Below are 17,378 nucleotides of genomic sequence, written 5' to 3'. Positions count from 1 at the left end.
TGACTCATACTTTTTGAGACAGGCATTTATGAAATCTATATACTTAATGAAGCACCATATCCCCTTTGGAAAGGATATGAGATCTACAGTTACTCAGTGCAGCTTACTTCTGAGTAAATATATGTAGAATTACACTATTAGAATGGAACTATATCCATGATATCCTAGAAAAAAAATTTAAAGTTTTTTTTAATGGTGAAAACCCCATTTTAATGCATGTGAAAACCCCATTTTAATGCATGTTAAGGCTGAGTATATGAGATGTGGTTGATCAGATGAAAAGAAATGGTGTGTGGTGTTGGGTTTAATGAAGAAACAATTTTTAAAAGGGTACAGCCACACAAGTGTCTGGAAGTAATGCAAGAGCTTCTGAATACCAAGGTGGCTGTACAGCATCCACTTGCTCTTTAGGAACCTTTAAAGTGCTGCGCTAAGTGACTCTGAGGCATGAAGCACCTGGCTGCGTTGGGGGTTGAGCTAATGTGGTGATTAAAATGTTCTTGAACATTCCTTCTGCTGAGGGAACTTGTTACTTGTGAAATTCAACTTTCTAAATTGAATTAAAAACTCCCTTTTATACATGGCTAGAGAAAGGCAGAACTATGTTCACCAAATAAGGAGGCTTAGGACCGGAGAGCTCAATGGAAAGAGGTCCCACAAAGTAGGAGAGCTAAAAAGTGAAGAGAACCAAGATACAGAGTGACTGAAGAAGGGATGCAAAGCATGGAGTGGAACAAAAAATGAAAACCTGAAGGGGAAAGGTATGGGGAAAAGCCTGGGGAAAAAAGAAAGCTAATGGAACGGTTTGGCTCTGAAATATTGACGCAGAGCCTAAGGATATAGGGACATAGGAAACTGCCTTATACCGAGTCAGAACATTGGTCCATCTAGGCCAGTATTGTCTACACTGATGGTTTCATGCAGGAGACATTCCCAGCCCTATCTGGAGATGCCAGGGACTAAACTAAGGAACTTCTGCATGCAAAGCAGATGCTCTATCACTGAGCCGCATGTCACGATGTCAGCTAGAAGGGGGATAGATAGAGCTGAGACGACAGTGAGATGGACTGAGAATCATATGACTAAATGACATAAGCGACAGTAGATAGTGGCAGCGCATACTGAAAAGTAGAGGTCTGAGGACACACTCTAGAGGGGTTGAATAAAGAGAGGAATCGAGGAGGAACTGTGGAAAAGGTTAGGATTAATGGACGAAACAGGCTGTGAGCAGGAAAAAACAGGAGCATAGGAAGCTGCCTTATCCCAAGTCAGGCCACTAGTTGAGTTTGTCTACAGTGGCTGGTAATGGCTCTCCAGGATTTCAGATAGAAGCCTTTCCGAGCCCTACCTGGGAATGCCAAGGATTAAACTTGAGACCTGCTGCGTGCAAGGCAGATGCTCTCCCACTGAGCTACAGCCTTTCCACCTTGATTGGGAACCCTGCTAAGACAGGGTTTCTGATCGGGGGGCGGGATTCTAAGTGCGTTCAGCTGAATATACTTAGAAACTCTGCATATTTTCCCTTTCAGTGCAGAATATCTGAAGTGGAGGTGGCACACACAGGGACATTGGGGATGGGGCTTGCATGCATGGCCGTGACCCCTCCTCACTTTAAGCCCACATGCTTTCACATGAATGCCTGAATAGGACTTAAATGAAGCGGACAGCCAGAAGGAATTCAGCAACTGAACTGAAATGAAGCAACTTTAGTTTGTTGTACATCATTTCGCACCTGTGCAGCTAGCTATTGACGATTTTAGAAAGGAGTATAAATGTAGTAGCTAACAAGGGGTATATCTTCTGTCTTTACAGCAATTTGGCAAAATCCTTGATGTAGAGATAATCTTTAATGAACGTGGCTCCAAGGTAAGTTTTGTTTTTATATTTAGTTTCTCTCTCTCCCCGTCCCCTGCCACCCCATCCCCTCAGTTGACTTCCTGCCTGGAGAATATACTTTTGAGACAGAACAGGAAATGGTCATTATGTGTTAACTTAAAATTGCCATTCCATATAATTGCAGGTTTTGAGTGTAGTCAATAGCCATCTTGCATAATATTCCTTTGGAAAGATCAGGCATCCAAAACCTCTAAGGATAAAAGGGTCACTGAAGCTATTGGAGGCAGATTTTCTTTTAATTTCTCTGACATTACTGGTGTTTGGGAAAGATGTCTTTTGTCCACATAAAAATCTTGGGTAAAAGAAAATCTTGGCCAACTTGGGTAAAAGAAAAAAATCCACCTCCTCTGATGCATAATGGACCCTTCAACATTGCAAAAATGTTGGCTTTTCATAAGTTATGATATCTGTATAAGCTTCTAATTTTCTAGAATAGCTACTTGTGTAGCTGTTCAAGAAGCATCCGAATGATAGCTTTTTCAAAGTTAATACTAATTGAACTCTCTAGAGAACAAATTGCTAACATTATGGTCACAAGTGCAGCAATTTTGAGTGATACTTGTCCTAACTGGTTCTCGTCATGAAACCAATGTCCCCTCACTGAAGAATTGATGTGATTCTCTCTCTGCCCAGTAGGTCCAGCACTGGAATAGCAGGGAGTGTTGCAGGTCAGGAGCAAGGTGCATTGGCAGAGCTCTGTGGGGGAAGCTTGCACAGTGCATGTCTATACTATGCTTGACTTAATCAATGCTAAGTTTTCCACTTTTAATTAAAAATGAACATCTGTCCCATCCCCCCACCCCATCACATGACAGTTTAAAGGTGTAACATCTAAGGGTTTTTTTTAAAAAGTAAAAAATCACGGCCTAGTATAGTATAGATAGCCTCACTTGGATTCTATGTTCAGGTTCAAATTTGCTCAGTTAGATTGTTGAAATTCCTTTCTCTGTATTATCTGAAAACCAGAAAAGGGATTATATTTAATATTAACTACTATAATTTTCTGCCTACCTTGTACTTCCAGTAAATTCTGGAAGCTTTTTTAAAGCCCTTTGAAACAAATTGTTTTTGAGCTTAGTTTAAAGATAAAATAAATGCAACATGCATGCGCTGGACTTGTAGAGAACTGCAGTGGGCTGCATGCAGCCCTTTATGCCTTTATTTATTTCACAAGTTTGTCTGATCTCACAAATAGAAGGGGTGCTGTGCTTGGCTGTTGCCCTTCATTAGCCATAGGCCACTGACAGTGGAATAAAGTTTGTGGAGGAAAGTCAGCATGGCTATTTGGAAGAGCAGTAGGCTGAAAAGAGCAGCCTTCTGCAAACTGAGCAACCTTCATTTGCAACGCTTAATAGAACGTAATGCAGTCTGCTGTGACTGAATGTCTAAATATTTTTCTCTCCTCTCTGCAGTTTTGATATTCATAGGCCCAAACTGTTTATGAATTAGATTTGCTTTAGTTATTATTGTCAGCCTTGGGGAAACAGATTCTTGTACACAATCTCTTCTCTTTTACATGCGTAAAAAGACGCAAAATTAGCAGTCCTATCAGAAAGGATAATGCAGTTATCCATTTCTTCATGTGAATCTATGCTTTAATTTTATGTACATGTGTGCCTTCACATGGGCTTACTTTTCTCATTTCATATACATTTACTTGGACACCATCTCTGTCCTTGCGTTCAGAATCTTCCATAAATCACAGAATTCTAATGATGAATATTTAACGGTGCCACTAAGACAATCCAAGACTTCTGGTTTTCAGTTAAAACAAGAGCTGATAGTGAAATGCTTTGCAGGTATTTGTCCCTGCTCCTTTCATTCAGGCAATATTTAGCCTGATTAGGTTCTTCTATATTTGGTGGTAGAATTTCTAGCACCTGCCTATCAAATTTGCAACAGTCTTATGAGTGGGCTCAAAACTGAGGCCTCTTGTTTCAAAGGTGGTGAATAGTATAAGTGGGACTCAAGAAACCCCCAAAGAACGTTTGTTGGTTATGTCACTGAATATTGAATTGGGACATCTGGAATTTGCCCTTCTTTTTTAAAAACCATAATTTAGAATCCCCAGTGGTGAAACACAAATATTTCTAGGGACCTTCCACTTGTCATTCCCCTTTCTTCTGCAAAAACAGTATGCCAAAACTTGAATGCCTTTCTCCTACCCTGTGGTTTCTGTTCTAACCTAACGATATGGAACCTCTCTCCTCCTCTCTCTTGGGAATCGGAAAGCAGATGCTCCTGCTGCCTGCATTGTGCTGTGTTGTCAATATTACCCCTCCTCTCCCTGGGTTTCTAAAGGGTATATTCTTTGATATGTATTGGATAAATCAGTGTTGAAAAGTTGCAAATACAAAATTCAAATTGCCTTGGGTGTGCCCCCCATCCACTAATTGTGAAGCTCTTCCATGGGCTGAGCAGATCTTTATCCCTTCAAAACTGTGGCAAAAGTCCTCTGCCAGAATTGTTCCAGTGTTGGAAAATTTTGGGAAGTTTCTGAAAATTCTGCATCTTACCCATTGGTCCATCTGAGATGAGATGATAGTTTTTCTTTCTCTTGTTCAGGTGACATAGTAAAAGAGGATTGTGTCTGTGTCTGTGTGTTGGAACTTATTATGTTCCTTACCAGGATTTAACTGAGTGAGAAATAAAAGTTATACAGATATGAGCACCAGACCTTTGAATAGTATAATATGCACAATTAAGAGAGTATTGAAATAACTCTTTACAAAACGCTTTTGAAAAATTGAAATAAGAGTCTCATTTGTGTTCAGCCAAACGTACCTCGTAATTTTTAGTAATTTTCATTGTGCTTGTTAAACTTTCCTTGGTAATGTGATTACTGGAAATTAAGGATTCTTATAATGCTGTTTTTTCCAGTTTGCCTGTGCAAACATTTATTTTCTCCCAATAAAAGTTTTGGTTTCCATGAAAATAAGTTTGATTCTCCTCAATTTACTTCAGGGTTTGAATAATCCAAATTCCTTTTGATCAGGAACACTCAAACTTTGTTGTAATGAGCCTACCTAATTCAACAGAGCAATTGAATACCATTCACAATATCACCACCTATATTTAACTGGAAGGGAATAAGTGTATTAATATTCTGTATCCTGGCCCAGTGAAGATGTAAGTTAGGAGAGGTCAAGGAACTGTATCTCTCCTGGCAATGAGGAATAAACAATAATTGCCTGATTATGGAGAATCATTCCTTATACTAGATGCTGTACAAAAAGCGAATAAGAGACTGACAAGACTTTGATAGCATTACTTAAAATAGTAGCTTGAGAATCTTATGCTCTACCCTTTTTAGGATCTGTACACATGACAGATACCCTCTGTGTCTATAAGAGTATGAATGTGCAAGGTTTATGGTCCAGCTGGACAACTGTTCTGTATATTCAGATTGTTCAATGTGTATTTCATGCCCAAAGACTGCAGGGATGCATTGTGTGCTTATGGCTTAGCCTTGCTCAGTCAACAGTGCCAATTCATACAAATTGCTGTGCTATGGTTGCTGTTTCCATGTGATTTGGGTTCTAACCATGCCTGAGAGAATTACATGGTTGCCTTTCTGCAGCTTGTTGCATGTATCAAATGAGAGTTCATCAGACTACTTTACCTTAATGACTGACAATTTGATGTGATCAAGTAGTGTAGCATGTGGGGCATAGGCATGTTTATGCTCAAGACATTTTTTTTTAATTTTAAGATACAACAGATGTGTTGTATATCTCTTATAAAAATGATGTGGTATTGCTTATAGAAACAATGTGGCTCATGGGATTTTAATTAAGTTGGTAGAGTAACAGAATCTTCCCTATTCATACCTCTAAGCTGCATTTGAGTTTGGTCAATGCGACTCCCGGAATAGGTAGAATAAAAGCAATAAAGAATCTTGTGGCATCTTAAATACTATAAATTTATAACAGCATAAGCAAGTGGTTCCCAATCTCTCTCTCTCTCTCTCTCTCTCTCTCTCTCTCTCTCTCTCTCTCTCTCTCTCTCTCTCTCTCTCTCTCTCTCTCTCTCTCTCTCTCTCTCTCTCTCACACACACACACACACACACACACACACACACACACACACACACACACACACACACACACACACACACACACACACACACACACACACACACACACACACACACACACACACACACACACACACACACACACACACACACACACACAGACCACTTGAAAATTGCTGAGGGTCTTGGCGGATGATTTTTCTACCTTTTGTAGCAATTGTAATGTGCTGTGCTAGATGCTGTATGACTTTTAATTGTATTTTTATTGCTGCTTCTGTTTCTTACATTGAATTTTATTGTATTACAATTTGAATTTCATAGAGTTCAAATTGTAATACAATATAAGAAATAAAAGAAACAGTAAAAATACAATTAAAAATCAATACGAATATTTAACGTGGGCATGCTGCAAATACCTGAATGAAACTCGCAGACCACTGGTGATTCAAGGACTACAGTTTAAGTACTCCTGGCATAAGCTTTCATGAACTACAGTTCCTCAGGTAGACAAAATGTTATCCTGAGTTGCAGAGGGTTGTGTGTAGGGGAATTTGTAAACTGTGGCATTAAAACTGTTTTCTGTTAATGACCACTATTGTTAATGTAATTGTCTGTCTGGACTTTTTGGCATTTAATTTCCTTCTGACCTCACTATTTACAATCCTCCCTCTGTCAAATCATGTGTGTGATACTTGCAACTCAGGATAACACTTTATGCATTTGATGAAGTGGACTGCTGTCCTTGAAAGCTTAGCATAGTAAACTTGTTTGTTTTGCTGCAACAGACTACTCCCCCTGGAAACAGGTACAGTAAAGTTGTGCTCCCTCACTTGCAGATTTCAGTTGCATTTGTGTACTGGTAATGTTAGGTATTCATTAGCAGAAGCACTTTTGTTTGACTTTGTGGTATTTACATGCTTAAGCCTGAAGCAACTCTGTCTTATATGTATGTGTAACTATTTCTACCACTCTAATGAAATAACTTTTAAGCAGTGCCTTGTTCAATCATTGCAATATAGTCTTAGATGGAAATTCCACAGTCTATCCCCTGCAGATCTTGGAAGGTAGGACCCTCAGTTTACATGGCAGTAGGGTTCTCCCCAACCCAAACTTGATTCCAATCACTCATCTCAGACGGATTATCAAGGATGGCAAAAGATGCACATAAGTTTTGGAAGCAAGTAACCCCAATGCCTGGAGGATATTATTTTTACCATTTCTCTAGGCTTCTGGCTGTTGACTGAGTCTTTACAGTGTGTCTGTGTATATATAGATATATTAAAAAATAAAAATTATGGAAAGTCCATTCCAAGACCATAAGATAAAGATGCTGCTTCTGAGGTGAATGTTCTAAACACAATAAAAAAGGGTTAACAATGCATGATTTTCAAGGGGCTCTGTTTAGTTTCCTTTGGTTTTTTTTTCTTTTTATTTTTTTGTTTTGTTTTTATTATTATTTTTTCCTTAATTTCTGTGTTCTGGCCACACCCAGGAGAATCGTCTGCTTTTGATTTCTCCCTTTACAGTTACATGGTAAATTTTCTTTCTCATTCTTCAGAGATGGAAACCTTTTTTAAAAACTCTGTATAATTATTATTTTTACACTGCTCATCCTGTTGCTTGTTATTTATTGCAGAATCTGAGGCCAGACTAAAAGGGTAATGGTTACTCGGTCTCTTTAGAGTCCTTGAACAGCTCCTTAAAGAAAACGGGGTGTCCCTGAGCTGTAAATGGTTCACATCATAGGAGAAATTTCTTTATATTTAATAGTCAGCAGTTGCATTGACTGGATAATATTCAGCCAGTAATAATAATAAAAAGTGAAGGCCAATGTTTTAAAAAAACAGACAATTTAGCTTCAAAATTAGCAGCAAAGCCGATTAAAAATAGGTTGGTAGGATGTTTTTATAATATTATATAGTTTTGTGGATCCAGAGTTGCTCTCTTCCTTGATCTAATTCTTTCTGTGATTTATATGGGCAATGTTCACCCAGTAGAAGAATTTATATATTTTACTACTTGAGATTTCCTTCAGACACTACAAAAATAAATTCTATAGGAGCTTACTTGTGTTTATGGGCAGAGATCCATGCACTGTTGGAAGAAAAATTAAAACAATTATGGTGAATTAACTTCTTAAATGTTAACAAGTAGAGTGTGTGCATCAGCTTATTTATAATATTTAAACCCTGTCCTCCTTCAAGAACTCAGGAAGCCATTCATGGGACTACCAAGGATGTAACTCATTCTGCAGTACTCCCCTTATGGAATTGTATTTGGTCCTTTGGGGGCAATTATTGTATTACAATAAAGTGTATTAAGTTCATGGCACATGGCACATGGAGATCAGATGCCCTTCCCTCAGTTAGCATATTGGTTCCAATTGAATCTCATGTTCCAAGTACACTAGTAGTAAAGGCAATTTCCTCAACAGCGAGGAATTCCTGTTTTGAGAGTGGTGGAATCAATATGTTTCTCCAGTAGGATGGAATGAGAGCAACCTCTAAAGGAAAAGCCACTGGAAAAGGCTGCATCTGTAGAGGAAACGAAGTGGACCATGAGGGACAGCTGCAGTTGCTAGCAGCAACACAGCTTCAAAACGAACCATAGGCTCTCAGGGGTGGGGAGTGAGAATTCCTAAAGAGCAGGAGAAGAGGGAAGTTACTGTCAGTGAACGCAGCCCTAATTCCTTCAAAGCACTTGCACAGAAGCTTTGGGTTTGCATATCTGGATAAGCCCTTTTGAGAAGAACATGCTTCCGTACTTGGGACAGGAGATTTTTGCTGGAGAATCCAATCACCCAGTTTAACTTATCAACTAAATTTTTAAAAATTCTAAATTCCTTCCCTCGAATAAGCTTTCCAGTGAACTCTACAAATACAGTGCAGCATATAACAGGAAACCCTACTGTGAAGCAAAAAATCCTGTACACACAATACTTCTGGGATGACAAAAGGCTCAAGCTCTAACAGGTTCTCATTATAGCATCTTAAAGAGCACTTTAAACTGATGACCCACTTACTACTTTTCCTTAGTGAAGACTAAAGATGCTTCTCCAGCCAGTTCATGTAGAGCCATGATAGATTTTCCCTCAGAATAAATGTAGGCTTACATCTCCAGCAACACAGTCCTGTACAAGTCTACTCAGAAGTAAATCCAGTTTGTTCAGTGAGGCCTACTTCCAGGTAAGTTTGTTACAGAATTGCAGCCATAGTTATCCAGGTTTCTGTTTCCGTATCAGTAGTTTCTCTAATATCTAGCATACACTTCATTCTGCCTACTTCTGGGATGAACGTACTAGTAAAGATAAAAGGAAAACTACTGTTGCATTTAAAATGTAGCAATAAAATTGTTGCAGTGTTTTTTTTACTTAACAGTATGTTAAGCCAAATGTCTACATTCTTGTAAATGGGACAACTAAGGCTCAAACCATTGTTGAAGCTAAAAGAAGTAGTCAATATCTGAAGTGGAGATCATTGAGATCCTTACCTAGCTTGTTCTGAGTTTTCTAAAGGAAAGTGAGCTATAAATAAATAAATAAATCCTTACAGTTACTTTTTAGATTGCATTTTCTAATGGTTCCATATTTAATTAATTTAGTTCTCTTAGCTTTATCCCAGGGAAAGTGGTGTTCAGCCACGATAACCAATATGTAATTTTAGAAAACTATCTGTGGTGTGACTGAAATGGAAAGAGATGAATTAGATGAACGACATCCAAACTGTTGTGTACTTAAATAGGTGACTGCCTAGTTCTTCAGACCATTCCTGAGCAATAGTGTTCATTCCCAGCTAATGTTTCCCATATTTATTCTCACGAAAATAAATAGTTCCTCACTTAATGATGGTATGCATATTCTGCAGGATTTCTTCAAATAATGTTCATTTTACAATTAAATGAAATCACATCAGTAAGGCTGATACATAAGATCAAGAAAAGGAAATGTTAAGCTTAGACTGAGAAGATAATTGTATAACAAGGTTTCTGCCAGATCCAGTTGCCCCAAGACTTCTGATGATAAATTATCCACTGAGATAAAATGTTAGAAGCCATTTCTTTTAACCACCCCCCATGTATGTATAAATTGCACTTGTATGTATTAATCGATCAAGAAGCCTTGATGATCAAGTGGGAGACCAGTTGGCCTTCAATTAGTGGATCATGATCTGGCCTAAGTGAGGTTGCACTGCCACCATTTTGTTCGAGTAAGAAAAGTGGGGGGGGAGGATAGAGAGATGGAGAAAGATGTACATAGTTAAAAACTAATAGGGAGCCCTTGGTTGCAGTTTGGAACAAAAAGCAGTCCTAGTTTTCGAAAGATTAAAGTCTACTGGTATGGGGCATTCTACAGACAAAGCAGTGCATATGATCCATACCATTGGGACAATATATAGTGTAAGACATTACAATATTTTTAAGATGTAGTGTAAAGCTTTAAAACATTTTTAAGGTGAGTAATCTTATATAGGGATGTGAGAACTGATAAAAGATGAGTCCAAAATGGCAATTTCCCTAGAGATGCTGCAAAGGATGTGGCTCTCCCACCCAGCATAAAACTGTAGGAATATCTAGTAGCGCACCCCCTTTTTTGTAGTGGCTTGTTCAAAGCACCTGCCTGTGTGTATCATTGCCATATAAAGGCAACTATTGAGAGTACTATAGATGTATGCCTTTGAATGGTGCTGTGTGGCAAGAGATTTTCTGCCTAGGGTTTTAAAAAAATGTTCTATCAGATTAGGAGCTAGTTTATTTTTCAAAATTTGTCTCGAGTAACGGTACTTTTTTTGGTCTGGCCTCAATTGCTTTATGTTTATTATTTTAAATCTGATTACAACTTTTTTTTAAATTAAATTTCTTTCATGAAACATGCATGAACCAAAAATGTGACTCTAGGAGAGTATTGCTAAGTTGTGCTGATGTCAATTTCATACTGTGATATTTTTTTTCTCTATTATCTAGATATCAGTATTTCAATATATAACGATGTGCATGTTTTCCCCCCTTCTCCCGCTGCATGCAGGGATTCGGGTTCGTAACTTTCGAGAATAGTGCTGATGCAGACAGGGCCAGGGAGAAATTACACGGCACCGTGGTTGAGGGCCGTAAAATCGAGGTGCATGTCTTCAGTAATTCAACTTCTTCTTTATATTTATTATTTTGTTTCTTTTTTTGTGTCTTGCCTCACTTATTTCACATTTGGATTCCTGTCTTGTGTGTACGGTTGTGTGTGTGTACGGTTGTGTGTATTTGTGTCTGTGTTTTTCACTTCCCCGCCCCAATGCACTGAGGTGTATAAAAATAACCCCCCCACCCAAATATATATCTATATATGTTTTGTTACTTTAGGTATTTTTTCTTTTTCTCTTTTCTCTTAAGTTTGTTTCCACCCCACTCCAAATTTTTGACCTTCTGCTGTCTTGATTTTCCTTTGCTTCAGTTCATGAGGCTCCAACTTTTTATTGCCAAGCCTGATTAAAACTAACGAAAAGAGCACTGTCCAATTTGTAACTTGGTGTCTAACAACAAAGATCGGGGGCAGCCAGTATCTGCCATTTTCCTCAGAGGCCAGTTCTCCTCCATATGAGTGTGACGTTATATTAACGGTGGAAAAGGATGAACAGTACAGGAAGACACTTACTTGGGCTGCTAGAATAACTTTTCTTGATATGATATGTAGTCAAAATTAGCTCTTACAATGAGTTCAATAAAGCAGAATAGCTGTTATCTAAATGGGAGGTAACTGAGTAATTAGTGGTTTATTTTCTGTTCCCTCATATTGAAGGTTAACTGGCTCCTTCTCCCTCTCTTTTTAAGAGGAAAAAGTACTAAATATAGGGGGGGAACTTAAAGCCGCCTTTTTGAGTAAGATGTCTGCATATTTTGCTTTTTTGTTTTGTTTTTTGTTTTGTTTTTGTTGTTTTATTTCCCTTTTCAATGGTTTAGTGTTTAGGGCCCTTCACTTGACTCACTCTTTCCATGGTAACTATACACAATGCTGGCGATGGTACGAGTTGGCGGTAAGTGAAACAAAAGTGCTAGAGGAGAAGCTTATTTCTTTTTTTAAATGCAAAACAAAATTAAGAAAGAAAAAAATCCATCTGCCATTTCACATTAACACTACAAAATGTGATTTGACTTGTTGTCCCCCCCTTTCCTTTTCCTTCCCACCCCTCCTTTTATTTTCAATGCTGTTGAGTAATGCCGCCTGGACTTTGGATGTACATACCGTTTTGTAGAAGTCTGAGCTATTTGATTACTGACTTCCTGGTGATTTCCCTTGCACATCTTACTCAGAGTTATTGAGCTCCAGTTTGGCTGGTTTTGTTACTGCACCCATATCCTTCTCTTCTCTTCTCTTCTCTTCTCTTCTCTTCTCTTCTCTTCTCTTCTCTTCTCTTCTCTTCTCTTCTCTTCTCTCCTCTCCCCATTCCTATTTCTTTCTCATTCTGCCTCTCTCCAAACCTGTGATTGTTCTTTCTTTCTCCTTCTTTTCCTTGCCTTTTTTGTCTTCACTCAGTTAAATGCAGCTGTTGGTTTCTCTTTGCTGACTGGTGATTTCTGATTGGTTTTGGCCATTTTTCCTTTAAGTGCTTGTATTGCACTCTGCTATAGCAGCTGATTTCAGGCAGTCGCTCCATCTTAATGATTGTCTGTTAGACCTCTCCTCCCTCTTCTCCTCCCCAGCCCTATAAATTGACTGTTGTTGTTGTTGTTGTTATTGTTGTTTTTCTTTGTGTGTGTTTTAACAGCATGCTCTCAGTCTCATCGTTGTTGTTTCCCATTCTTTCTTTTTAAATGTATAATGTTTATTTTGTTTGGAGGCTGAAACTAGAGTGAAGAGGTTCCAGGCTCCCGTCTTCTGTGCCCAAGCTCACTTTTCTGTTAAACATCACAGGTCAACTAAGATTGAATCTTGATATTGGCCTTGTGGTTTGTTCTTCTATTATGGCCTAGGATTTTGAAATGTCACTGATCCTAGCTCAGCTGTCACCCACTTTGCCAGAGCTCTGAGGCTTTGTCTGACACAGGGCTGCAGTAATTTGGCTTTGCCCACCCCTTCCACGTTTTCCAAGCACCATCTCTGCTGTAACACACACTCAGTGCTTAGAATGCTTGGGGCTATAAGAGCTCAGTAACAAGGGTAAGGGCACTAGGAAATCAGGAGACGCTTTATCAATTTCTAAATTGTGTTCTATTTTTGTCCTTCTCAAAATTCAGCAATTGGAGATGGATCTGCCAGTAACTCAGGATATCCTGAAACTGGGATGTAGGCCAACGAGCCTCGGTTAGGAATACTCCTAAAGGAGTAGAAGGATTTAATCCAAGGCATCTGGGATCCAATCACTCCTTCTGCCTGAATAGCTGTCTTCTTTGTAATAGTAGTAGGCCACTGCAGTTCAGTGAAAGGCTACTAAAATATGAGACAACGTTGTTTTTGTTCACTACCTCATACCATTCAAACTGGGCATGGAGAAGATAGCAACAGGAGAACTTTTTGCCCTTTGGATCAGTGAGCATCAAATACCCAGTTAAGTCAAAGGTAGCAGGGATGCCTGAGAAAATCTACTCTCTTTGGCCTTTTCTTTAATGCACAAGTCCCAGAATTAGATCTGTTTACAATTTTAATATTTATTTTAATGGCAACTTGTAAAAGTAAATTTAAATGTGGTGAATTTTTAAACAATTTTTTAAAAATCAGAAATGTTTCTATCATTTTCTCTGAAGTCCTGTGCTTCCTCCCCTCTTCTCCCTTTCCCCCTTTTTACTTTTAGGTTAATAATGCTACTGCACGAGTGATGACTAATAAGAAGATGGTTACACCGTATGCAAACGGTAAGAAGAAATACTGGTGCTAATAGTAAACAAGGTTTATGGGGGAAGAACTAAGGTTTCAGGGTTGTTCTTTCCCCATAGATTTCAGCATAATGGACCTCAAAACCGTATGTGTCTGGTGTGTATAAACAGTGAAGTACAATGTGTGATTGTTTTTTAAAGGTAGGAGAATGTCCACTACCTTTTGTTTAACGGAATTAGAATTTGTTGTGAAAAAGAAAACTTATTTCAGATGTTAAATATAGATTAACAAGTCTAACTTTAAGAAACAACTTCAGTTTGGCCTTGCTATTCCCAGGTAAATTGGTGAGAAGTGATTGACATAGACGTTTCTGTCACTGACAGACAGTGACTGTGGCTTGATAGGCACAAACAAATGATAACGTACACATATCAGATTTATTGGCCAGTTGTCTGTTCAGCAGCTTCCTTCACCAAACCTGCAAGCAGCTTTTAAAATCTAGAGATGTTTACAAAGTGGCCCTGATACTTAATAGTGGGAAAGGATGCTGAAGAAGAAATTGTCTGGTAAACATGAACACACATGCAGATCTGTATCTGTAATTCTAAATCACATCCCTTTCTTTCTCTCCCTCCCGCCCAATCTCTTACACAGACATAACCCCAAGAACCATGGGGAAAAGGTTAGATTTAAAAGGGTAAAGTCCAGTTTCCTCTGTCATAGCAGAGTTTATGAAACCTATAAAGGAGTCTGTTGGCTGCCAGTCTGGCAACCTACCTATCTCAATACTTGCCATTGAATTATACTGACTCTCACAAGAGGTCTGAAATGAAGAGTATGGGCTTTGATCTCATTGAAAATATATCAAAACAATTGGTGTTGGCCTAGGAGTCCATAGTACAACAGCTGGTGCAAAAGCACTTGAAGGTAGCTAAAACAAAACTGGAGGCAAAGGGTCTGTATTCTCTATCCTACTGTCAATAACAGTATATTTTAAACAAAGATAATTGAGAAGAGTATATTGCTAAATAAACACGCTGGTATAGCACAGCGGGGAGGAGAGCCTGGCTGGGAGTCTGTGAGTTCAAATCCCCACTCGTGTCTCCTGGGTGTCAAGGGCCAGCTAAAGATCACCCCACAGGGAGTGGCTCAGGGGTTACCTGCCCTGCCACCTGCGCAGCCATGGGCAAGCTGCATAGTCCCAAGGAGCCCAGTTGCCCCCCAGCTGGCAGTTGTGGGCAAGGAAGGGGCTGGCTTGTGCAGCTGTGGCAAGCTGAGCAGGCCCTAGCCAGCTGGGAGGACTAGCTTCAGAGGGAGGCAATGGGAAACCCCTTCTGCATACCACTTACCATGAAAACCCTATTCATAGGGTTGCCATAAGTCGGAATCAACTTGAAGCAGTATATATATATATATATCTCCCTCCTCTGCCTAGGTGCATCTCACCCCTCCTCTCACATTTTATTTAAAAACCAGACTCCAATTCAAAATGTACTGCACATAGCATACATAGCTGACTCATAAGTTTACATTCATTTCATAGTAACATAGCAAGCTACCAACTTATTTCTGCTACATTATTTTCTAGAATGCTCTTTGACTTTCTGCTTCCTGTTGGACAAATATTTAAGGCTTTTGCAAAGATATTTTTTCAAGCGACCCACAAATGCAGAAGAAACTATTGAAGATGAAACAAAAAAATGTGCATTATGTGCATTATGGTCTTTATAACTCAGTTATAGCACGGTTGCTGTATTTTGATGCTTTCTCCATCTGTGTCCAGCTTTTTAATAATAGAGGTTGTTTAGTTTTCAGCCCCTTTTGGCATGATCAATGCATGGTTTGTGTGTTGATCTAATATTCTTGGTTGAGGAGCTCTTAAGCAATAGAGTCCCTAGTTTAGCATAACAAACTGTAGTGCATAGGTTCATAAGCTTGGACAATCCTAACTTGCACTTGCAGCATAGCAGCAGTGACATAAAGTGACATCCACGTAGTGTATGTACCTGGTTCTTTTGAAGGTGGCCCTTTCCAGTTAAGTCAGTGGGCGGTGCATCTGCATCAAATTCCAGATGCCACACCTATGCTGGTGTATTGTGAGTAAGGTCCATTTGGGCATGCTTTTCTCTCATTGCTATAGTTCCTTTCAGTTGTTCACCAGTACACTAACAGTGGGGGTCTTCTCAAAGATCTCAAGCTTTAATTTCAGAAATCATTTGTTTGTTCTGATTGAAAAACAGCTTGTAGTAGTTTCTAGACAATCTTTCATTCGTTCGCTCACTCCAAAAATAACCTTTCAAAAAAATAAAATAAAGGGAGTTAATACACTCATACTTGAACTATGGAAGTAACTGCACAGAACTCTTTACCAGAAAAGAATCAGTTGGTGATTTGCTGCTGCTTTCATCTATGTCCAGAACATGAGAAATTGAGAAAACATAGTATGTCTTTATACACAGGAGCAATCTATATGGAAACAAGACAAGGGGATATGAACCAGAAGCCACGCTGCATATACTGAGCTGTTTGCACTTCCTCTAGGGTGTATTCTGATGCTCACTTCTGTCTTTATTCTTCCAGGCTGGAAGCTGAGCCCTGTGGTTGGAGCAGTGTATGGTCCTGAATTATATGCAGGTAGAAAACATTATGCGTCTCTTTCTGCCATTTAACTGCAGTGGTGTTTGTTTGTGTTCTCAATATGCTGTTTCTTTATAACCTTTTTACATTTTTTATTCTTTTTAAAACTAAATTAGCATCCAGTTTTCAAGCAGATGTCTCGCTGGGCAATGACGCTGCAGTGCCCCTGTCAGGAAGGGGGGGTATTAACACTTACATTCCTTTAATCAGTAAGTAGCCCCTATTGGCCCCTGTATTGTTACTGTGCTTGAGTAAACAGTGATCTGTTAGCCCTTTTCTTTTCAGTCTGTATAATATGTACTTCAAAGGATGGGCCTTGTCAGAAAAGTGATGCCACTTCTCTGGGCAGTGGCCGTGTCCCTTTCCATCTTACAATGCATTTGCAAGCCTGCCTATGGTTGGGTCTTCCCCAGGTGATAAGAATGCTATAACTCATAAGGGAAATATATGTGGAAGGACCAATTTCTCTGGCTTTAGGACTGAAGAAATTACAGAGGCCGCATTCCAAAGTACATATTATTCAAGCTACTAAACTGTGAGTCCATTGCAGGCCCCCTTGTGGCATGCTCCTGGAAGCACCTTGGGTTGGATTTGTGCCTTGTGACTGGCTGGCGCCTTCTGGGTATCTGTTATTGTATTGTATTCCCAGCTGCCTTCTGAGGTTTTGACATTTTTTCCCCCTGAGCCAGTTTACTCCAGCATGAAGTGTAATAAAACAGGGCCCAATATATATGAAACCACTTAATGGTCACCTATGCCAGAAGGTGGGCTCTTGGTAAACTGGCATGTTGTAAATTTTGGCTGCCTTACATGGGATTTTTAGGTCCTTTCTCTGTTTCAGTTAAGTGTGGGAAGAATACACACACGCGCACATAGTCTCATCTCACCAGTTTAAGAAGGTCATGATAACATATTTAAAGCCCTCCCCCTGTCCCCAGCATATGGAAGAGTCACTTGCGTGTATAGGTAGCAACTCTCTGTGCTTCTCGGACTCTTTCTAACCAGACTGCATG

The 17,378-nt window shown here is 39.3% G+C and overlaps 1 protein-coding gene across 15 annotated transcripts in view; it reads left to right on the top strand.

The window, feature by feature from the left end:
- The window catches only part of RBFOX2 (RNA binding fox-1 homolog 2), a 252,551-nt gene that overhangs the window by 214,504 nt on the left and 20,669 nt on the right, over nucleotides 1–17,378 (top strand). For 13 of the 15 annotated variants that reach the window (XM_061638996.1, XM_061639000.1, XM_061638997.1 and 10 more), the window contains 5 exons: nucleotides 1,813–1,866; nucleotides 10,954–11,046; nucleotides 13,706–13,766; nucleotides 16,309–16,362; nucleotides 16,482–16,574. In XM_061638996.1, coding sequence (XP_061494980.1) covers nucleotides 1,813–1,866; nucleotides 10,954–11,046; nucleotides 13,706–13,766; nucleotides 16,309–16,362; nucleotides 16,482–16,574 — 355 coding nt within the window. The remainder of the gene's footprint in view (nucleotides 1–1,812; nucleotides 1,867–10,953; nucleotides 11,047–13,705; nucleotides 13,767–16,308; nucleotides 16,363–16,481; nucleotides 16,575–17,378) is intronic. The other 2 variants (XM_061639001.1, XM_061639002.1) reach the window with 1 other exon arrangement.

This window comes from Rhineura floridana, chromosome 8 (assembly GCF_030035675.1).
Source record: "Rhineura floridana isolate rRhiFlo1 chromosome 8, rRhiFlo1.hap2, whole genome shotgun sequence".
Classification (NCBI taxonomy): domain Eukaryota; kingdom Metazoa; phylum Chordata; class Lepidosauria; order Squamata; family Rhineuridae; genus Rhineura; species Rhineura floridana.
Note: the sequence above shows the minus strand (reverse complement) of the source record. Positions and strands in the feature narration are given on the sequence as shown.